Source organism: Dermochelys coriacea, chromosome 9, assembly GCF_009764565.3.
Source record: "Dermochelys coriacea isolate rDerCor1 chromosome 9, rDerCor1.pri.v4, whole genome shotgun sequence".
In the NCBI taxonomy this organism is placed as follows: Eukaryota; Metazoa; Chordata; order Testudines; family Dermochelyidae; genus Dermochelys; species Dermochelys coriacea.
In genome coordinates this window covers 21,816,452-21,839,892 of record NC_050076.1, presented here as the reverse complement: position 1 = coordinate 21,839,892, position 23,441 = coordinate 21,816,452, and the positions used below count along the sequence as shown (strand labels likewise).

The following is a 23,441-nucleotide window of genomic DNA, read 5'->3' as shown; positions in this document are numbered from 1 at the left end:
GTACTGAATTTGTATTGTAAAATATTAGCTTGAGTAAAGTTTGGAGAGATCTATTAAAGCCCTCAAAATTAGAGATTTTTATTTTAAACACTGCCCACAATGTTAATCAATTAGAACAAATTCTCAGAGGCACCGGCAGCGGGTGGATATTAGTATAGAAGGTAAATGAGGTTTGCAGAGATATAAAGTTATTAGTTCAATATATCACATGTATATAGTGTTAGAATCTGAGGTCAGACCTACGTCTATTAAAAGTGAAAGTACTTGTATTAATATTTTTGTTATTTAACTGCACTTTCTAATCTTGCATTATTTAGTATCTTCAGCTTTGGAAAGAAATGCTTAGATTTCCTCTAGCACCTCCTGTCCCCACAGAGGAGAAGGACAGAACGAACACACACACACACACACAGCTTGTACTATGCATTTGTCTACATTGGGCTTTTTAAACAAAATTCAATGTTGTTCCAGACACGGTTTGACTGGCTGGTGTATACAACGAAAATTGTTTAGAGTTTTCAAAAAATTTAAACTTGCATTTCTAATCCACGTTCTGGTTTCAGACATTGCTCAGAGGACAGAGCAGTTCAGAGATGATCTTTATCAGGTTTGTGGAGGGCAGGGCAGGCATGAATTTGTTCTCTATACAAATTAATTGCCACTCCTTGGAGGATGGCTAGGAACCTAGCACTGCCATGTACCCCTCCTTCCAATCCAAGAGGAAAAATACGGTATTGGTCACAACCAAATATAAAAACCTGACAAAAGCCTTTAATAATCAAAGTGTTAAGTTTACTTATACAATCGGTTGTTATTACTGAGGTGACAAAATCCTAACCAAGGCAAGACAATAGCAATGTAGATGTCTATCATTTTGTCTGAAAGGAGATAAAGGCAATTTTCTCCCATCTGTCCAATGCATGGGGTTTAGGAACAGCACATTTAGGTTTAGAAGGGCAGCAGCTGCTGTCCTTGTGTGCTCCCCAAGTGCCTGATCTCTGTCAGAGCTTTTCCAGGAAGATACCTTGGCTGCTTGATATGCGAGAGCAGCTGAAGGAAATCCAAAGCCATCATGCCACAGCACAGTAACAAACATACAGAAACAGACTCTTCAACTGGTGAGAAGAAATTTTAACATGCTTCTCTTCTCCAACTCCTCCAAAAAACTCCTACCCTAATCATACACAAACCTGATACTGTACAGATAACAGGGCTGAAGCTAGGATATCATAAAGGGACCTTCCTTCTAAATTTCCTTTCCACTCTGAAAAATAAGCCACAGTTACAAGAACTTGCTCTTTGTGTGCAATGCCAACAGTTAAAGGGCAACTTTGTACTCCTAGATGGGGGAAAAAGCTAAAGAAGGTTTTCACAACTACTGCTTGAGGTAAAGATGCATCTCATCAAGTAATAATGTAAGCCACAGAAAACAATGTGAAAAAAAGAAAAACTTCCTTGGCTGGGAAATAAAAGGTTTAGCACCAGCAAGCAAAAAATTTTAGTGGCAACATGAATTTCCCTGGCTTTCCCCTCAAAAGAAGAAACAAATCATTAAACAGGAGAGATGCAAGAGATAAAGAGAAGCTCCGCTTCTCTTGCCTTGACCAAGAGGGTGGGTTACTGAGGGAAATAAAGCTTCTTCCTATGTATGAAAACTTAGGGTTGCTCATATTAATTCTTTACCAAAAAAAAAGTTTATTCTGTGTAGTCTACCCCTAGACTAACCCCCATTGCTGTTGCTGAGTCCAGTCCCTCACAAAATGGGGAGCCCAGATCACACCATTTCCTGACAAAAGATTATCCAGGCAGTCTGTATTAATTATTCTGCAAGGCAGAATCCACCTCCTGGAGCTTTTACTGTCCAAACAATTCCCTGCTGTAAAGCGTGCCGATGCACGGATTCTCCCCGCTTCCTCCAAGAGCTCTGATACTGGAAGACAAGGGAGACCCAAGACTTAGCCCTGCCCCTGAGCCTAGGAACTCGCTGTTGGAACTAAAAAAAAAAAAAAAAAAAAGTGAACATCTAGCCCAAAAGAAGCCCCAGAAATGGGGACTCATCCATTCATTCCCCCTTGTGAGCATTAATCACCCCACAAACTTGCCTCTCCTCCATGCCCATCAAATATCCCGAAGATAGAGGGATGGGTCCTGTTGACAAGGTCCGTGATCACTTCGAACCTGTCCTCCATGTGGTCCCTCCGCCCTTGGATGGAGTAGACGGCCACATTGTGGCTCTTGAACTCCCAGGTCTTGGAGAACTCTGCATCCAGCACATCCAGCCCCCCGAACCTATCATTCTGCATGATCTCAGCCACCTTGCCCTTCACCATCTTCACAGCATCCCTGCTGGACTTGACGATGGTTTTCACTTCATCGGTGTGGAAGAAATAACTCCAGAGGGCCAGGCTGATGCACAGCAGGAACAGGGTCTCTGGTCTTAGCAAGAAGTAACGCATGATCCGGCCCAGCAGAGACAGCAAAGTCATTGTATCCTCTATCATTTATTATAGAGACAGTGTATCTCCCACACCATGCACCACGCACCCCGATGGCTGGGATGGGTCTAAGACAAGGCAGCAAATCAATGCATGCTGTGCTAATGCAAGCCCAGTGAGGGCAGGGCTAGCTGCAGCCTCTTGCTCCTGCTGCTGCTTCAAGTGGGCTCACTCACTCACAAAGAGACGGCTGGGATGGATCTGATGCAAGGCAGAGATCAGCGCATGTTGGTGCTACAAAGTAATCCAACAAGGACAGGGTTGGTTAGCCGCCACCTCCTCTTGCTGCTGCTTCAGCCAGCTCCCACAGGGGCAGATCTGATGTGAAACAGCAAAGACCAATGTACTCTCTGTTAGTGCAACAAACAAGGGCAGGGTTATTCGGATGCTACAGCGGGATGTACGCGGCCCGATGACACAATTGCTCTGCTACTGCAAGGCAAGGTCAGGTTCCCCCGGCGGCCCCTGCTTCAGGGGTCTCACACAGGGATGGCTGCAGCCAGCTTTGATGCAGGGCAGCAAATCGACTCGCGTTGTGTTCTACTAATGCACATCCGGCAAGGGCAACCTAGCCCGCTCCAGCGCGGGCCACCCAGCCCGGCGGCTAGGACAGAGGCAGCGGAGAACAGCGCACAATGCAAACCCCCGAGCAGCGGGGCTCCGGCTCGCCCCCTCCTCTGCCTGCTGCAGGGACGGGTCTGACGCCCGGAGCAGGGCACGCTCTGCTAAGGCTGCGCGCCCCGCAAGGGCAGGGTCCCCGGCTTGCCTGCCTGGCGCTGCGGGGACGCCAGGAGCAGGATCCGGACACTGCCCGCTAGCACTGCAAAGCCAGGGGCCGGGTCCCACTTGCGGAGCCCCCCCGGCTGCTGCCCGCCTGGAGCTCACGGGCACCGGCTCCCTCAGGCCTGGGCGGCTCGGGCGCACACCCCGTTCTCCCGCCTCACCCCTGCCCGGCTCCGGCGCCAGCCGTCCGCCCAAAGCAGCGATGGCCCCAGCAGGGCCGCGCGCAGGTACCAACCTGCCTCTCGCCCCCCCCCCCGCCCCCCACGTCTTGCGCCTGTCCCTCCCCCGGCCGAGGCGGGGCTCCGCCACCTCCTCCTCCCCAGAGGGACCCAGCCGCCTACAAGCCCCAGCAGCCTGTGCGCTTCCGCCTCGCTGTGGCAGGAACCAGCCCAAAGGCTGCTGGGGGCTGTAGTCTGGGGAGCAGGCTAGATGGGGACTGCAGACGCCTGGCCCCGGCCTAGCAGCAGGCTGGACCCTGGACAAGGACTGAAAACGCCTGGCCCGGTCTAGCCGGGTTCTGTGCACTGAGGGGTGGGTGACTTGGCCCCACCGTGGGCTGGGCACAAAACAGGACTTGGGTTGGGGGCAATGAAGGTTTCAACATCTGTTCCCAGGCGGGTCGGAGGGGAAATCGAGACCTTGCACGTTCTCTTGTGAAGAGAGGGAGTGAGAGTGTCCAGCCCAGGGCAGCCAAGGCTTCTGGCATTCAGCTCACCTGGGATGGGTTCACATCTCTCACTGCCTGCTTCAGAGCAGGGACTTCAGCCTCCATCTTCCCTATGCAGAAATGTTGACCTTGGGGTGGTCTGGTCCCTTTCTGATGAGAAATTCCATCCTGGGCCTGAGAAATCTACACAGAGGAAATTTCATCAAAACTGTTAAAGTTTTTATTAATTAGTAATTAATTGAGGTTTTCTGATGAAAAATTTTGCGTTGAAAAATTCCCAACTCTTGTTCCTCCCTGCCTCCCCTCTGCAACGCCTTCGGCAGACAGGGTGAGGTGTCAGGCAGAAGGCTGGCAGAAGGCTTTGCAAGGGTCCATCGAGCTAAGGCTGGGTTCTCCCATCCCTCCAGGGCCCCACACATGGCCTTTATTTTAGAGGACCCCTTATCCATACCTTCATTCCACCCAAAGTTGATGTTCCTTCACTTTTGCTATTGAAAACTCTTTACATCAGACGTAAAGAATCAAACGAAACTTACAGAATGTTATTAATGTTACAAGAAGGAATCAACATTTTGAATATCTTCGTTAAGCTTTTCAGAGGGGTGGAGGGCTCCTTCCTTTGGATCTTTGTTACACATTTCGGCCTTGGCAGGTTGAGCGAATCTCTTAATGTGGGGGGTGGGAATGGTTTCACACCACTTGTGAAGATGGCCAGTATAAAGGCCACAACACATTTCCTGGTGATTAAAATACACATCCAGCTTACAAAAGAGTCACTCTCAGAAGAAAAAGTAAATGGATAAACTGTTTAGGTTTTAATCTCTATGCTTTGTCAAACAGCACAGACTTTAGTGCTAAGGAATTTTGGTATAAGAGCTTAGTTAAGAGAAGGAAATGAGTGTTAATTTGAGTCCCCTTTTTTGTTTCTGAAAACCTCTGTGGCTTTGTGATTAACCTTGTCATCTGCAGCCAGCTCCGTTCATAGGGGAGAAGACAAATACTGTCAGACAAGTGGTCAGCTCTCTTTGCCGAGGTAGGGGCCAAAAATATATTTTTAAATAATGCATTTAAAAGAAAGGACATGGAAGTGAAGATGGATGCAAACTGCTAGATGAGACTATACTACAGCTTTGATATTACAGATTTTCCAGACTCTTCCTCATCTCAGCAGGAAGTGGCATCAGAAGAACATGGCAGTGAAAGCATAAGCTCAGCTGAGACTGAAGATGAATATTTCTAAATCCAATGGCAGCAACTCCTAGTATGATCTTACTGGATCAAGATCTAATGAAGTTAAAAAACAAAACAGTAATAAATTTGGATCTGAAGGGAGTTTAATATTAATATTTTTAGATGAGCCTGGTAATTGGTCCCAAATATTCATATTCACAGACAGGTGGAGGAATGAAGGTAGCAGATTTTCAATTTCCAAATGATTAAACTACTTGTAGAGCCAGTTAGCATTTCCATCCAGATGACTTTTCAATAGAAAATAAAGCACAATTTTTTAATAAATGTTTTGTTTTTCGACTAACTTTAGCCAATAGATGTGTGTCTACTAATTAAAAACCAGTGAAAGCTACCACGTGTGACTGTATTGCAGAGACCATTGCTGGAAGAAAAATGACACTATATTATTTCTGTTGCATTTGCTTTCCAGCTAGCTGACTGATGGTGCTTTTAGAAACTGACCAAATTTATCAACCAACCTTAAAGGAATATGACAGCTGACATAACCCCCACCAACACAAGTGTGGCTGGAAAATTAATCAGAGAACCACAAGAGACAAGAAAACCAGTCAACATAGAGTGCCTTTTGGCCAACACTCAGTGTTTAGGGACACATCTTCCCTTCCACATACTTCTTTTTCAGTTAGAAGGAAATATCTAAGCACTAGATTTCTTAGCTTATTTTGCAAAGATCAGTTTCAGCACATTATGTCAAACAGCTTAACCTAACGGTAACCAGAAACACCTATTTGTATATATCTGACTCTCACATCCAGGCATCAGAAGCAGGGAAGTTAAGGTCTACTGTTGGATATGAAGATACTTAATTGTAACATTCATACAGCACTTTTAATTCAAGTATACCAAGTACCTACACAAAGTTTGGTATTATATTCGTGGGGAAATTGAGAAACACTGGATTGCTGTGTGACCTTGAGAAAATCTTTTAGGCCTAAATTTTCAGGAGCCTCCCTAGCACCCCTAATTTTGGGTGCCTCAACTGGGTGACAGCTAGTGAGTTCAATAGAGTTACATTGCTGTGTAAGTGGAGAAATGCAATGGTAAATCAGGCTCCTCATTTTCAGAGGTGCTGAGCACCGGCAACTCCTCTTGAAATGTATTAGCATTAAGGGTGCTCAGCACCTCAAAGTTAGGCCCTAGGTACCTCAAGTTGGGCACCCAAAATTAGTAGACACTTTTGACAGAGTAGTATCAGAACCCACATTATCTGACTCCTAGAGCCATTCTTTAATCACTACGCTGTGCTGCCTTCCTACACAGGGCACAATTCATATGCTATGGGGGGCAGGGCAGGCGGGGAACAGTTAGTAGCTGATCAAATTATATTATTTTAGTGCTGATCAGATGAAAAGGTATATTGCAGATTTTACTAATGTTGTAATGTAATTCCCCACTGATAAAGACATTCCCAACTTCTATCCTTCCCCACAGCAGCACTTCACCCACACTATCTCAAAGCTCAGCCCAACCTTCTGGATTCTGAGCCATTTGAAGTGAGCTCAGTTCACATTTTCAGGATTTTCTCTACAATCTCAAGAGCTAGAAACAAACAAGTTGAGATTCTCATGTAATCACTTCCCTGTAGGTACCAGGACTTTGTAAAAACTCCAATATTTCAAAACTCACATCAATGTCTCTCTATGTTATTCTAAGTACTTTTCCATTATGAGGAACACGTCTTTCATTTAATACAGGAATATCACCATTATACTTACATAAAATGTCCCCAATAATTGCTTTGACCTTTATTTACCTGCAGCTCAGGAACAAAAGGAAACTAAACAATTTTCCAAGGTTATCCTCTTGTCTCAGCAAAGAATTGATATTAACGTATCCTCTTTGCCCTTAAATATTCCAATATATTTAAACACAAACTACAGTTCTTGCCTTTTGACACAACCAATACAGTTCTGTTAATATATATGGTCTCATAATAAAAGCAGTTACAGGAAGACCACAATTTGTTGTATAGTATAGTAAGAGACTACTCCAAAAGTATTCTCAGGGCAACCAACATTTCTATTGTGAGTGTCATCTACTTCATATATACAGTTCAGACCTCCCCCCTGCATTGGGCTGCAAGCTTTCTAGCTGCAGTCCAAGATTTGGACCCAGGGTTTTGCAACATGATTGCAATACAGGCCTTGTTTACATGAGTGTTTTACTGGTAGAGTTCTACCAGCAAGCTCAGATTTTCAGGGTATATCTACACTATGGAACTTACAGTGGCACAGCTGTACCGCTACGCCGCTGTGAGGTCTCCTGTGTAGCCGTTCTATGCCAGTGGGAGAAACCTCTCCCACCAGCATAATTAACCCCTCCACACACACCTCCCAACGAGTGGTGGTAGCTATGTTAGCAGGAGACACTCTCCCGCTGACATACTGCTGACCACACCGGCACTTTTGTCGGTGAAACTTTTGTCTGTCAGGGATGGTTTGTTTTTTTTCACATCCCTAACCGACAAAAGTTTTGCCAACAAAAGTGTTATTCTAGATATAGCCTCAGACTACAAGGTCAGAAGGGACAATCAATCATCTAGTCTGACTTCCTGCACATTGCAGGCCACGGAACCTCAACCTACCCCCTCCTGTAATAGACCCCGAGCCCTGACCAAAATAAGCTATACATGGGTGGCAGGTGAAACTTCCCCTGGGGGAGGCTAGCTCTCTGTCCCACCTCTTCCCCATGCAGTCCATCCCCAGACCCCTTCTCTCTTCCACACCTCCTTCCCTGCAAGGCCCCCCCCTTCCCTCTTCTCCTCCAAACCCTTTTCCCCCACGAGACCCCCACACCTGCCACTCCCTGCATCCCTCCTCTCCTACTCCCTTTCCCCACAAGGCCCCCACCGCCCACAGGGATGCAGCAAGTGGGGGAGGGCCTCATGAGGGAGAGGAGAGGATGGATGCGGGGAGCGGCAGGGACCTCCGGAGTGAAGTAAAGGAGAGGAGGGACTCACCAGGCAGTGGTGGGGCCTCACAGGAGAGGGGGGTGAGGAGAGAAGGGATGTGGGGGCCTTGCAGCAGAGGCGGATGGAGGAGAGGAGGGCAGCGGGGAACTCTAGGGGCAGGTTGGTGGAGTGGAGGCAGGTGGCGGGGCCTCGGGAGAAGGGGCGGAGCACAGGCAGGGACACCACGGCTCAGGCTCTGACAGCTACACCAGGGGAGCCTAAGTCTCACCAGGGGAGGCTAAGCCTCACCTGGCCTATTATACCCGCTGCCAATGAAGTTATACAAGCAAGAGGTCTTTTTTGCAGATTTAACTGTCTACAGGAAGGCTTTCGCTAGTACAGCTATGTCAGTTAGCGTGTGATTTTTTTTTCCACAATCCTAATAGTCATAAGTATGCCAGCAAAATTTTTAAGTGTAGACCAGGCTACAGTTTAGTCCCATCTAAACAGGCAAGATGAAACCATTATAACACAATCCCCTGACTGTCTATTTGCCAGTGTTGATGTGCCCTCAGAGAGCCAATTGTTTCTTCCTGGCTTTTTGCTGTATCTGCCTATCTGCTGAAGGAACTTCTTTTTGAATTGTTTTATTATATTAGCTGGATAGCCTTATGTGAGAGATGCCTGTGTCTGCTACAGCAACATTTGTTCCATAATGTTTTTAGTAACTGCTGAATTATTGCTTCTCTTTTTGACATCAACTTATCTTTATTTTTGTGTTTAAAGGTTTAACATACATTTTAAAATGTAGAGAATAATCATCACTGTCATAAAATAAAAATGTATATGGTATCCTGTGGGTACCACTGCTTGTATTAAAGTTGTGTTTCATGGACAGTTTTAATTCAGGCTGTAGTAGGATTTACAAAGTGAACCAGAATGGTTCCATCCTGGATGATGTGCAAGTCATACATCTTGCAATAGTGGTTCCTAGCCACCAGTATGTGACTCAATATTGGTTTTTCAGGTTGGGTGACTGGTATTCTACATACTTATCAAGAGGCCTGATTCAGCATGGTGCTGAGTACCCTCAACTCCCATTCAGTCCTATGGGAGTAGAAGGTGCTCCACACCATGCTGAATCTGGCCATTAATGACAAGACAATGATCCCCGCCTCTTATTGAATTGTGCATGTTCTAACCTGCCAGCGAGCTGGAGTTGTTAAAAACTCATCTTCGTTATGACATTGGAATGCTCTGGAACCCAAACTGTAGGTTAGATTAGAGCATGTACATCTGAAGAGGGAGCAAGGGAAACTACAGGGTACAGACAAGATTCAAATCTGCTAAATTGGTACAACTGAAAAGTTTGGGAAAATAGTTGCAGTAGAAACAGAAGCATCTTCAGAGTATGCTGTAAAGTATTACAGAGCCCTATCTTCTTCCATTCAGCACAACTTCAAATGGAACTATCCAAAAGTTAAAATGGAACAATCTGAGCACAAGTTCCACAGCTAGGCACCTTATATGCAAAGTTATAGAATTCAGAAGGAATGTTCAGTCAGACCAATGTGAATAACTGAACACCTAAGTGTTTTACAGTGCATTCTTTGGGTTCAGTCCTGCACTGCTCACTCAGGCAAGACACCTTCCTGTAGCAATGGGGTAAGTGGAAAGACACTGACAGGATCCTATGCTACTCATGCCAATGCTGCAAATTGATAGTGAATTCGTAAGGTGGGGGGGGGGGGGGGTTGCATTTTGTTTGTTTCTGAACTGAATTATGAACAATAATTGAATTAACTCCATAAATTCACAGTCTCCACTACACTGATAGTAATAGTCATTACATAATGACCTCTGAAAATGTAAAGGCATTTCTTGCTCAACAGCTCCTTCTGCTGCTTACAAAGTACCACAGAATAGTATGGTTGTTGACTCCATTTGCTTGAGGTGTTAATTGTAACAGCAAATTAGCTGTTACTATAAATACAACATTCAGAAACTATGGTGATGGGTAGAACATAGATTAGATACATATTGCATAGGGTAATGGAGTCATCATTTGGGGCCTCTGGAATTCAGTTTTAAAAGGTTTTTGATTCTGAAAATATGCAACACATGATTTTCATTTGTCAGTAATTTCCATGGTAACCAGAATTCAAAAATTAATGTTGGGAAAGTAATTTACTGTTGGGTAATTTACTCAGCACTGTTAATGCTGTAATTTCTTGCTTGTAATAAGAAGTTTTTATTCTCAGAATATGTAATTATATAAAGATATGTATAAGGCAAATTTAAATAATAATCAAGCTATAATTCTATTTAATTTACTCTGGATGCTGATTGAGTGCATCATTATTTCACCCTGGGGATGGATTGTGAAAAGATGGTTCCGTAATTCTGCAATCTGCCTAGTAAACGTTAAAGTGTAATTCAGGATTCAGTTTGATGGAAGGTTGCTTGTAATAGTCCTATCAAAATTCTACAACATACATATTTTATAATATCCTCTGTGACAAAGATTTTGATACAAGTTTTCTTCTCAGTTACCTCAGGGTAAATTTAGAGTGACAAGAATGGAGTCAATTCCAGATTTACACTAACGTAGCTGAATGGAGAATTAGGCCCTCTATCTGTAGGAAAAGTATTGGATTGTATGTATTAAAATAAAAAAAGAACCTTACCAGATATTTTCCCCTTTCTATTGATGAACATATAAATTAGCCAAAAGTAGTAACAGAAAATCCAGTATCAGTGCTAACTATAAAACAATCTTTTTTTAAAATTATTTCAGATAAGGAGGAACATCTTTTTGGGGGGTTATAACTCTTGCTGATTTATGATTATTGCTCATTATTTCAGATATTTAAAGAAACAAATCTGAGAATATTCAGAGTGTTCTCTAGCCATGACAAAGAAAAGAATATCTCCACAGGAATTACAGCACTGCAAGATATTAAATTGTCTTGTACAATTGTTTTCACAATAGGAAACTAGAGCCTAACTTTCTGTTGGAACATTCTCTTTTCTTTTGATCTCAGAGTTAAAAATCAGCAAAGCTTTCAGAGTATTGTTTTCAGAATGATATATTTATTTTAATCTTGTAGCGAATGCCAGGAATCTCAGTGTGGAATCTTCCTTGTCGCACTTAACCCCACCAAGGGAATTTGCTGTAGGGATGTTGCAAACAATATGCCCTGTAATATGGCTAAATGTAGTATCTGGGACCAAAGACTATAGGCCATACACACAGGAAGGGGGAATCTATCCTCAGAAGACTTGGAGTCATGTGGATAATCAGCTGAACATGAATTCCCAACATGACACTTTGGCTAAAAGAGCTAATGCAATTCTAAGATGCTTAAGCAGGGGAATCTCAAATAGAAGTAGAGAGGTTATTTTACCTCTGCATTTCACAATTCAAGAAGGATGTTGATACATTGGAGAGGGTTCAGAGAAGAGCCACAAGCATAATTAAAGAATTAGAAGACATGCATCATGGTGATGAATTCAAGGAGCTCAATTTATTTAGTTTAACAATGAAGTTAAAGGATGACTTGAGTACAGTCTGTAAGTATGTATATGGGAAACATATATTTAATAATGAACTCTTCAATCTAGCACAGAAAGGTATGATATGATCCAATGGCTATAAGATGAAGCTAGAGAAATTCAGACTGGAAATAAGGCATACATTTTTTACAGAGAGAGTAAACCAGTGGAACAGTTTACCAAGGTTATGGTGGCTTCTACATCACTGGCTATAGTTAAATCAGGATTGGATGTTTTTTTAAAAATATGCTCTAGGATTTATTTTGGGAATGTTCTATGGCCTGTGTTATATACAGAGTCAGATTAAGGTTTTGTGGGGCCCTGGGCCAAAGCAAGTGGGGGACCCCTCCTCACCCCTTCCGCTTGCAATCCCATCCCAGTTCTGCCCCTTCCCCCTGCCGCCCTGCCCCGTTCCACACACAGTCAGCCCCATTCTGCCCCCCCCCACTGCAGCCCCACAACCTTGCTCCTTTCTCCCCCCTGCATTGAGGCCCCAAGACTGAAGAAGCTCTGTCCCCTCCTCCCTCGCCATGGCCCCGAGCCACAGCAGGGACAGCTCCACCAGCCTTTAGGCCGCAGCAGGGAGCTAGAGCTCCTCCAGTCCCAGGGCTATAGGCGTAGTTTGACTGCTATATTTGGGGAGGCAAAGCATGCATGTGCACACTGAAGCCAGTCCCCTTGGTTCACTGGCTCTCTCCCCACACCTACAGTGCTACGTGGGCTGCTGGTGCTGTGGGGGACGGGACGGCGTAATGGGGGAGCCCCAGCTGCTATTGGCAACCGCTCTGGCACCGGCTGCTGCGGTGATGTCACTGCTCTGGTGCTGATGCAGTTGCCTCCCTGGTGGGGCTGCTGCTGCCCAGGGAATGCTACATGCTGGGCTCCTGCTGTTATACCAATAAAATAAAAGCCAGCAAGATCTTATTAAAGGGGAAAAGGCAAAATGCCACATTTATTGTGAATACAGAAAGAATCATAGTAAGCAGTTAGTTATAGCTATAACATTCCATTCAATTTCATATTTATTCACACATTCATTCATTCATACACACACACACACACACACACACACACACACACACACACACACACTGGTTCTGCAAGGTTGTTATCATAGTTACCAGCCTTAGAGTTGTTCATGCCAAGCCACTGGCCAGGTGGCCTGGACAGGAGGAGGGAGCAGGGCCTTGTTAGATGCTCATCTGATGTTCCTGGAAGTTGGTTTGGAGAATCAGACCCCAAAGTTCTCACTTTCTAGAGTCCATTTTTATAGGAATTTCTTCCTGTGCCAGTCTATGATAATTGCTTCATCATGCTGTTGCTGAATCCGTCAGCAGATGGCACATTCCTGACGGCTCCGTGCTGCCAGATGTTATCTTGTTATTTGGTTCTCCCATTCTTGAGGCTGTTGGGTGGATTCCAGTCTGCCCTTCGGGGGTCCTCTGGTTATTTCCACTTGATGCCTTCTTCAGCCGATGGACACTGAATTCTTAGGCTGGCACCTCCCTGATCATTCAGTTATTATCCACACCAAGCATCCATCCACATACATCCTCTCTCTCTACTTTAATCACAATTGTTAACAAAGCAAGATGAATACAACAAAAGGGCAGGGAGTCTCTGGGTGCTGTTTCTGTTGTTACAGAGTATTGCTTTGAGTCTCTCTCTGTGTGAGTAGTTACAAAGAATTGTTACAAAGAATTGCTTTGAGAACAGACTGTCTTAGAATGTACTAACACAATTAGCAGCTTGCAAGTTTCACACACAGAGGGAGAGAAACAGTACCAAAAACCAAGAGACCTCTTAATTATTAATGCCCTGGAATTTAAACTATGGGGAATCAAACTAATTTGTGATTTTAATACAGAACTTCTTTAATATGATCCAACACTGCTTCCCTCCACCCATTCCCATATTCCCTTCTCTTCCCTATCCCCTCCCCCTTCCTCTCCCCTTCTCTTCTCCTCACTCTACCTCCCTTGCTCTGTGCCCCCCCCCATCATTTACGCTAGTTTAAACCTGCAAGTGGCCCATACCCCATGCTGCAGAGCAAAGCAACCCCCACACCTACGGTCTCTGCCAATATGACTTGGGGGAAATTCCTTCCTGACCCCAAATATGGTGATCAATTAGGCACAGAGTGAGGCTGGAGAAATGTGATTCTCAGTTTCCCTTCCATCATAATAGGCTACATTTTGTACCCAAATACATAGTCTCTGATACACTGCCAGAGCATGAGAAAAGGGGCCTAAGACTCAGGCCCATAGTGTATACTAATGAATGACTGATTGTGATTTCCTGGGACAAGAAAGTGGTGCTTTAACAGTATCTTTCACATAAATCCCCATTTGGCAAAATTCTGCTTTTGGGTTTACATACATGTGGTGAGACAAATACAGATGAATAAAAACAAAGGGATGGACGGGGAAAGAAAATAATGGGGAAATGGAGGAATTTACATATAGAACAAGTTCTTTTTCTCATCTCCAAACACAAGTTAAAAGGCCAAAATGGTTTATATTGGGTTTGACTTCACTCAAATACCAAGGACCATATCTTTAGCTGGTGTAAATCAGCATAGCTCCATTATACCAGTGAAGGATCCGGTCCCAGAGTTGCAACATTGTTTGGTTTTGTCTAGGTCAACCTGTGTAGTAATACAAAAAGTAATACTTGTGGCACCTTAGAGACTAAGCCCTGGTCTACACTAGGCGTTGAGGTCTAATTTAGCAGAGTTAAATCGATGTGGACGCAGTTAGATGGTATTGGCCTCTGGGAGCTATCCCAGAGTGCTCCATTGTGACCGCTCTGGACAGCACTCTCAATTCAGATGCACTGACCAGGTAGACAGGAAAAGGCCCGCGAACTTTTGCATTTCAATTTCCTGTTTGGCCAGTGTGGCAAGCTGCAGGTGACCATGCAGAGCTCATCAGCAGAGGTGACCATGATGGAGTCCCAGAATCGCAGAAGAGCTCCAGCATGGACCAAACGGGAGGTACGGGATCTGATCGCTGTATGGGGAGAGGAATCTGTGCTATCAGAACTACGTTCCAGTTTTCGAAATGCCAAAACATTTGTGAAAATCTCCCAGGGCATGAAGGACAGAGGCCATAACAGGGACCTGAAGCAGTGCCGCGTGAAACTTAAGGAGCTGAGGCAAGCCTACCAGAAAACCGGATGGCCAACGGCCGCTCCGGGTCAGAGCCCCAAACATGCCGCTTCTATGATGAGCTGTATGCCATTTTAGGGGGTTCAGCCACCACGGGCCAGGCAGCGCAAATGGGCTGGCTGGAGGATGCTGACCCCCAGCCCAGTCCCTTCCGCCCAAGGCCCGGCCCCCATACCGGTAAGTGTAAATGTTACTTTCACCTTTGCTTGCACCCACCATACATGTGAGGTTATGCTGCATGGAGGAATCCTTTTTGTAGAGGATGTATTTATGTATGTGGCCTGTGGAAAACTAGCATCCAAAACAAACATCCAAATCACAGCACTGAAAAGGTTGGACCACCCATTCTGAACCAGCCAGTTTGGCTGTAGAGGCAGAGTTCAGATTTATAAAGTTAGAAATTGTTCTTGCTAGAAACGTGTTATGTCAAATTCTGAGATACAGAGGAACAAACAGCTGAGTCTGTTATAGTTTAGCCTATAGACTATACAGCACTTATTACATTGTTAAATTCTGTCTACACTGGGATTAGAAACAGTAAACTTTTTCAGCATGGCTCATACCAACATAGGTACATAGTACAGGGGGTACTTTATACATACACACCAAACCACAGAGCATATACAGAGAAGCTGTATATTCCTGGGCCATTGGTGCATGTCCTGAGTGTGGTGGAAAGCACAAGATTGAAGGTTTTCATTACCCTGTACATGGACAGAAAACCCAGGAATGCACACACAGAGATGAGTGATGTGAGGTTTACTCATTTTTTTTTCAATAGACAAACATTAACATTTGAGTTTCCAAAACAGAAGAATATTTTTACCACTGGTAGTAGAAAAGTCACAGAGAGAGGGATTCCATATTTTTGTCTTTTTTTATAACATGGTGTCACAGGATTCATCACTCACCGCTTGTCTGACAACTCCTCCTCATCACTCTAGGGCAGTGGTCTCCAATCTTTTTACGCCCAAGATCACTTTTTAAATTTAAGGGCAACATAGGATCTACCCCGTCCCTTTCCCCAAATCCTGCCCCACTCACTCCATCCCCCACTCTCTTCGTCGCTCGATCTCCCCCACCTTCACTCACTTTCACCAGCTGGGGTAGGGGGTTGGGGTTCAGAAGGGGGTGTGAGCTCTGGGCTGGGGCCGAGGGGTTCACAGTGTGGAAGGGGGCTCTGGGCTGAGCCTGGGTCAGGAGGTTGAGGTGCAGGAGGGGGTGAGGAGTGTAAACCCTGGGAGGGAGTTTGGGTACAGGAGGGGCTCTGGGCTGGAGCAGAGTGTTGGGGTGCAAGAGGGGGTTCAGGGTGCTGGCTCTGGGCTGGAGATTGAGGTGCAGCCTCCTGCCAAGCGGCACTTACCTTAGGCAGCTCCCAGTCAGTGGTGTAGCGAGGCGAAGGCAGACTCCCCGCCTACCCTGGTCCCATACCACTCCCAGAAGGGGCCAGCACGCCCTTGCGGTCCCTGGAGCGGGAAGGGAGGGGAGAGACACGTGGCTCTGCATGCTACCACCTCTCTGCAAAAACCACCCCCACAGCTCCCATTGAGCACAGCTCCCTGTTCCCGGCCAATGGGAGCTTTGGGGCGGTGCTTGCAGGCAGGAACAGCATGGAGGGAGATCCCTGCCCCCCACCACCTCCACAGTTTGCACACCATCACTCTGTCTCTTTCTGTGGCCTGCAGTCCCTTTCTCACTCCAAGAACCACAGCATCCTCTTCATGACTGAGCCCTCCAGCCAGGTCACTCAGTGTTCCCCCTTTCTGGGATAGCAAAGTCCCTTCTCCCTAGCAGTCCTAACTCCTATTTCTGCCCAGCTGAACCTGCTTCCAATTAGTTCCCTACTCCCTGGCTCCTCCTCCAGGTGTGGCCTGTGGAGTTAATTGGCCTGTCTGGCCATCTTAACCCCCTTCATTCCTGTGTGGGGTGGGCACCCCATCACACATGGCCAAGTGTGTCCCAAGAAACACTGAAGTCAAGGGAAGATGCATACACTTGATTTAAGGCACAATTTGGCCCAATATCTCTAAGTGATAATTTGTGATGTTCCCCATCCTCCAGCACCTATAAACCAAGTCACCAAGAAACAGAATTGGGCCTGAACATTTTTTTGAATTTGTTATTAGTTATTGTGATAGCACCACAGGATCCCAAAGAGGAATTAGGGCCTCATTGTACTAGTCACTCTATAAAGAGAAAACAAATATCAACCCAGTCCTAGAGAGATCACAGTCTGTGATACAGGTAATATGCAACAGGAAATAGACAAATAGGAAGGAAGAAGAGAAAAGGGTGGACAAGAAGAGTTACTGTAGTCTCCGTAGTCACAGGTAGTTAGTTACCAGACTATCCAGATTTATAACAGATACTTTCAGAAAAACTGGAACACAGAGAGATTAAACAATTTGTTTAAGGTTACACAGGGGCAGAAGTGGAATTAGAAACCAGGAATGAAATTCTGCTTCCACTGAAGTTAATAGGAGGTTTGTCATGGACCCCAGTAGGACCAGAATTTCATCCTGGAAGTCTCTGATCATGGTCATAACCTATACACCCTCTAATTGCAAAATGCCCTTTCATTTCCCACAGGTTTCCATTATTAGGCCCTTAATGTTGCAATTATTCAATGCATGTATTTTTCTTATTATTTTCCAGATATAAATTCACCTGGGGTTGGTACATGACTGTGATATCACAGAACAACTCAATGGGTGAATCAGAAGATTATCTTGACTGCCAAAGCCTTGTGCTAATGCATTATCTCATTAAATATTTATATCGCACCATAACTTTGCATTACTACAAAGTGAAGATATATTTGGAAATGTGTCAGAACAGTGGCTGGTGGATTAATGCATCACATACTTACCAACAATGAAAATTTCAACAAGGTGTTAGCAATAAATATTTGTTTAGAGCCACTTTGAATTGGCAATAAACTGATAGCTTTCTTATTACATCTTTCTCAGGCTTGGGCACAAATAGATAGAAATCAACAACAAAAGAATCCTAATTTTTGTCATTAACGTTTACTTGGTTAAGCAGATGTTTCTTGTATTGTGTTCTAGACTGTTTAATTTGCATTATGTGACGTGCATAACTTTGATTTACAAGCTTAAATTCCTTGTACCTTTACTGCCTTCAAATACACTCTTTGTAAAATATTATGGGCTGTGTTCTGGGCTAGATTCTTAGTCTGGCTGAGTTCTGCTTGGTACCAGATCTGAGGTGAGGGAGATCAACGTGACTTGATGCCACCTTTATACCCTCCTTGCATCCAATCCTAAGGCTGGTTGGGCTACCTCAGGGTTACTCTAACTTGCATTCAGCTGCAACAGGCCAGAAGGGACCTGTTACAGCAGCAGTGGATTTCTGGAATGCAACAGTACTCCAATCATGCCACCTTCGCTTTATCAGGCTCCCAACATATCGCACATGGTGAGGCCTGGTTGCCAGAGCACCCAAGATTGTGAAGTCACCTTGTTATACTCTCCCTCTAGCATGCATGAAGGAGACCTGCTTGTGCTTAGCTGGGTGTCACCTTTCTACCACCAACAACTAGCCTGTTAGCCACTCAAGTACTCCCTTCTAGGCTATGTCAGCCTTACTTTGCCTTGCAGTTTAACAATACATACACCTCAGTCCCCAAGTCTCTTTGAAACATTCCCCTGGGATATCCATCCCCTAACACTGGCTACTCACAGAACTACTAGGTCCACCATTTCTAAAGGAACAGAACACACTAGCTTGTAAGATTCAATCCAGGATCAGCACTTTTCTTAACATCCTAGCACTTAGATATAGTTATAGTGAAAACAAGAATAAATTTATTATCAAAGACTCAAGATTGAGGTAATAGTGAGTAAGAACATTGGAAACAAATGGTTACATATAAAACAAAAATGCCTTCTAGAAACTAAACTTAACTAACAGGTTAATCTCCTGCCTAAAGAAGTTTATCTCAACAAAAGTTCTCTGCAGAATTTTCAGTCAAGGTTGGTTGAGATCCTGTTTTCATTAATGTAAATGCACTGTCCATTTACTTTGTAGGGTAGGAAGATGGGGTGTCTTCTTGCCTTCTACCAATACCCCACCCACAACATTCATTATCTTTGCACACATCCAGGATAACCTTCCGTGGCTTGTTTATTGCTGTGGGCTCCTTTCCTGTTAACTTTGTATGTAGATGGACAGTCATTATGTTAGTTTACAATGCTTAATTTACATCCCAAGAGACAAGATGGGTGATATTACCTCACCCACTTTGTCTCTTCCATATTGTGGGACCAACATGGCTAGAACAACACTGAAAACAGTAATTTACATCATAACAGAGAGAGACACCTTTTTTTAACCTCCTGTCTGGAGGTAAATCTGTTTTTCCATTTTTATGGTACCTTCACACAGACCTTAAAAGATATTTGCAGTATATACACACACAACTCCTTAAATAGTATCTGTACATACATTTCACTACAATCTTAAGGACCAGAGTGACAGCAGTTTCATTTGAGACCTCACATGACATTCTTCAGTGAACTAGAATGTTTTTGTTTTAAAATTTCTTTCTATCGCCGTTATTTTCTCTAATTCCCACAGCTATACTAGGTCTCCCGAGGCACCACACTGTGAAGGTGATACCAGCTCAGGGGAATGAGTTTGAAACAGTTGCAGACTGCCCCACCATCACATCCTCTTAATCAATATTAATTTCTAATCAACAGTATGTTTTAGGAAAATGATACCAGGATAATACTAAATCCATCATTCCTCCCTGCAGGGGTGACTGCTCTCAGCATTCACATAAACCCGACTGTCTGCAAGTTTGCCACAATCACATTATCTGAGGCAGTCCATGATGACATGGAGTAAAGCAAAAGGTAAGAGAGCCAGATTCATTCCTGGGGGTGCAGTTTGCTCTTATGGCACCCCTCTGTTAAATGATGCGATCAGATGCTGTGAACGCCTTTTTTATAGCCAATCACTCCTGCAAACACTCTACTCTCAGATGACTTTCCACCTTAAGAGATGCTTTGGGGCTGCCTACTTTACAGTATGCCTGACCATAACCCCGCTACAAATCTTAAACTACAAACAGTGGGGGTGGGGGGGCAGACAAATACTGTGGTTTTGTCCCATTGTTTATATTGTCTCCATCCCTTTGTCCCCTACCCACAATTGTTTATAGCTGTTAATTACCATTCTGCAAGGTAGTAGTTCTTAGAGAGTAAAAGAAAGTATCTCAACTCCATGTAGCATCAGTGGGAGTTGAGGGCACTCATCAATTAACATATTAAGTTGCTTACTGTCAGCTCCACAAAGAAGTGATCCTGTCTTGTTAGACCCTTGTACCATGCCATGCCCATCAGCAACACAATGTAACAGTCATTAATAAATTATGAGATCTGCAATTTGATAGGGGTTTTAAGTAATTAATCACTGCTTAATTAAAAATTTAAGTAATTAAGTAACAGTAAAATTTAAGTAATTAATCACTGCTAATTAAAAACAGTGAAAACACCCTATTTAAAAGTAAAAACAACGAGGAGTCCTTGTGGCACCTTAGAGTCCTGTAGGTTCTGCTGTCACACTCATTAGTACTAACACAATGATTTTAGGTTTCAGAATGGTAGCCATGTTAATCTGTATCCACAAAAACAACACCTTAGAGACTAACAAATTTATTTGGGCATAAGCTTTCGTGGGCTAAAACACACTTCATCAGATGCATGGAGTGGCAAATACAGTAGGGAGGTATAAATACACAGCATATGAAAAGATGGGAGTTGCCTTACCAAGTGGGGGGTCAGTGCTAATGAGCCAATTCAATTAAGGTGGAAGTGGGCTATTCTCAACAGTTGACAAGAAGGGGTGGAAATCACTTTTGTAGTGCTAATGAGGCCAATGTAATCAAGGTGTCCCATTTCAAACTGTTGACAAGAAGGTGCGAGTATCAACAGGTGAAATTAGTTTTTGTAGTGACCCATCCACTCCCGGTCTTTATTCAGGCCTAATTTGATGGTGTCCAGTTTGCAAATTAGTTCCAGTTCTGCAGTTTCTCGGTGGAGTCTGTTTTTGAAGCTTTTTGTTGAAGAATTGCCACTTTTAAGTCTTTTATTGAGTGTCCAGGGAGATTGAAGTGTTCACCTACTGGTTTTTGAATGTTATAATTCTAGATGTCAGATTTATGTCCATTTATTCTTTTGCATAGTGACTGTCTGGTTTGGCCAATGTACATGGCAGAGGGGCATTGCTGGCACATGATGGCATATATCAAATGATTTCAGCTTACAGCAGTAAAAATTAGTGCACCATGAGCACCATAAGTAGATCATACCTTTACTTTGACCCCCTGAACCTACTGTATCATATATGTTCCAACAGCGAGACTTCAACTCCAACACTAAGAAAAAGATCAATATTCAGGGGTCATCTGTGCACTGAAGAGACAGCTAATTCTCCACACACTGCTGTCATGTCTAATACTAAATACTCCTGTTTTACAGTTGTTTTGCCTCAGTCAGACTTTTCAAATTGGATGTTTTAGGAGTCTACACTTGCCCTGTCACCTTTCCTTGTCAAACACTGATTATCCTCTTCACAGTGAAACTGTGCAGCCGAGACACAAATCATGTGTGTGTGTCATGTTTATTTGTTACCGTACTGAAGTTACAGACAATATCCATGCAGCATACAGAGGAGCATCCCTCTGCTGGAAAGTGATATAACACTGCACATGGCCCCATGCGAGCTGTTATCGAAGGAGGGAAAGTGACAGCCTCATTCCCTTCCTCCATGTGCAGTTCATGCTCCTGCTGCAGCTATTGCTCTTCTCCTGCTGCCATTATATCAGCTTTGATTTATTCCTCAGGACATTGAAAACAGTACAGTAACTGCCTCTATTTGCTGCACTGCTGGTGGAGCTGACAGCCAGGATTTATTCTGGTATGAATCTTTACCTCTATAGAAAATGGACAGAGACTGTGCTCATCTCTCTCTTGACTGAAGTAGCAGTATGAAAGAACATGTTTGCTTTGCTCTATACCGGCTCCCATAACACTTTATGGTCTCTCCGTTAAATATAATGAATGAACATTGTGCCCTAATGAAGAAGCTTACTCGTTGCTTAGAGTAGATCTGGAATGTGAAACAAAAGTGAGTTTTAGAGGTGAAAACTATTTCTCAGTGCAAAGAGGAACCAGATACTGTCTTAGGGCATTAGCATTATCCCGTTAAAACTAGAAATGGGTGAAAACTGAAACCTTACCCCCAATCTCTCCTCTCATATTTTGTTTCTGGTGTGGCACCAACATGGGAAAGGGCCTATTTTTTAGTTCTGGTTTGGATGGGGAGATACTTGCTGTTCTAACATCTAACAGAGTGAGGGGACAATGCCCTATGTTAGATAGCAGGCTTTCTGACATGGGAGGTTCAGATAATGGAGGCTGCACAGGGTGCATTAAATCAAGGTTGGTTCTATAGCTTGTGTTATACAGGAGGTGAGACTAGATGATCACAATAGTCCCTTCTGGCTTTGGAATCTATTAATCTGTGAATTTACATTCTGCAATGATCTTTCCAGAAAGAGGGGCTAAAAACTTTTTTCTTTAAATGAGAGCTTAAAATCTAGGAAAAATATTAAAATTCTCTGTAGAGAGATGCTAAATCTGCAGAATTTGTTGATCCTCTGTGCATGAATTTCTATGACCATGCTTATCTCTTTCCTTCACCCATACTTTCAATTTTGGAAGCCCAATAAGAGCAGCACAATAAATCTTTTTAGAAGTAGAATATACTGCATCCTTACATTAACTGCTGTTAAAAAGAGGGGACAACCTGCTCCTCTCCAATGTATGTCAGCGCAATGCTTTTCAGAGAGTTTTCTTCAACAAAAGATGCTGTCCATCCATACTAATTAGTAATATCTGACAGATGGTCCTTCATATTTTATTCTTGTAATGATTAAAACATTAAATAGTATTATGAAGGATTTTTCTTTTATTTTCCTAAGTTTTCTAACAGCAACTTTCAGCAACAAGTCTTCTGCATTGCTGCACTGCCAAGATAATCTATAATGCTACTTTTTCCATGTGAACTTGACAGTTCAGTCTTTTCCCTATGTATGGCTCTTAAGCTCCTTTTATTCAGATATTTCTTTTATCACATGTCCTAGTTTCACTAATGCAGTGGAATAATGAAAAACCAGAAATTGGCTTTTGCCATTAATGCCAAATCAAAGTTAAGACAAAAATAAAAACTGTAAGTATTCTGAAAATTTATATAAAAAAGAGTGATGTTCAACTAAAAAGCACATACTTTGTAGTCTCAAACAGTACATAAATAGAATGTGATCACAAAATTAAAGACTGTAGCTACACAAGAGCGTAGAATTGATGTTACACAGGAAGCCTTAATTCTGGCATTTCCACATTTTGAATGCTTTATTTTGCATCTTTGACAGTGTTCCTTTAATGTAATATTTGTTTAGTTTTTGGTAAAAAGAAAACTGGAAAAAATACTTATTTATACAACTGTAATGTACTCCTGTATGGGTCATCAGCAGGGTTTGAACTTAGGGCTTTCAGATCCACCCCACAGATTTCTATCAGTAGAGCTAAAGGAACAGCTCTA

At 43.6% G+C, this 23,441-nt stretch overlaps 1 protein-coding gene across 5 annotated transcripts in view; it reads right to left on the bottom strand.

The window, feature by feature from the left end:
• Positions 1 to 23,441, bottom strand: part of PPM1L (protein phosphatase, Mg2+/Mn2+ dependent 1L) — a 215,060-nt gene that overhangs the window by 190,701 nt on the left and 918 nt on the right. Inside the window, exons 1-4 of one of the 5 annotated variants that reach the window (XM_043492375.1) lie at positions 16,466 to 16,494; positions 16,174 to 16,276; positions 3,994 to 4,128; positions 2,103 to 2,845 (exon numbers count right to left, since the gene is read on the bottom strand). The exons of 1 other annotated variant lie outside the window; for it this stretch is intronic. In XM_043492375.1, coding sequence (XP_043348310.1) covers positions 2,103 to 2,501 — 399 coding nt within the window. In that variant the 5' untranslated portion in view covers positions 2,502 to 2,845; positions 3,994 to 4,128; positions 16,174 to 16,276; positions 16,466 to 16,494. Of the gene's footprint in view, positions 1 to 2,102; positions 2,846 to 3,439; positions 3,580 to 3,993; positions 4,129 to 16,173; positions 16,277 to 16,465; positions 16,495 to 23,441 lie in introns of those variants that run through there. 3 more of the 5 variants (XM_043492376.1, XM_038415059.2, XM_038415062.2) reach the window with 3 other exon arrangements.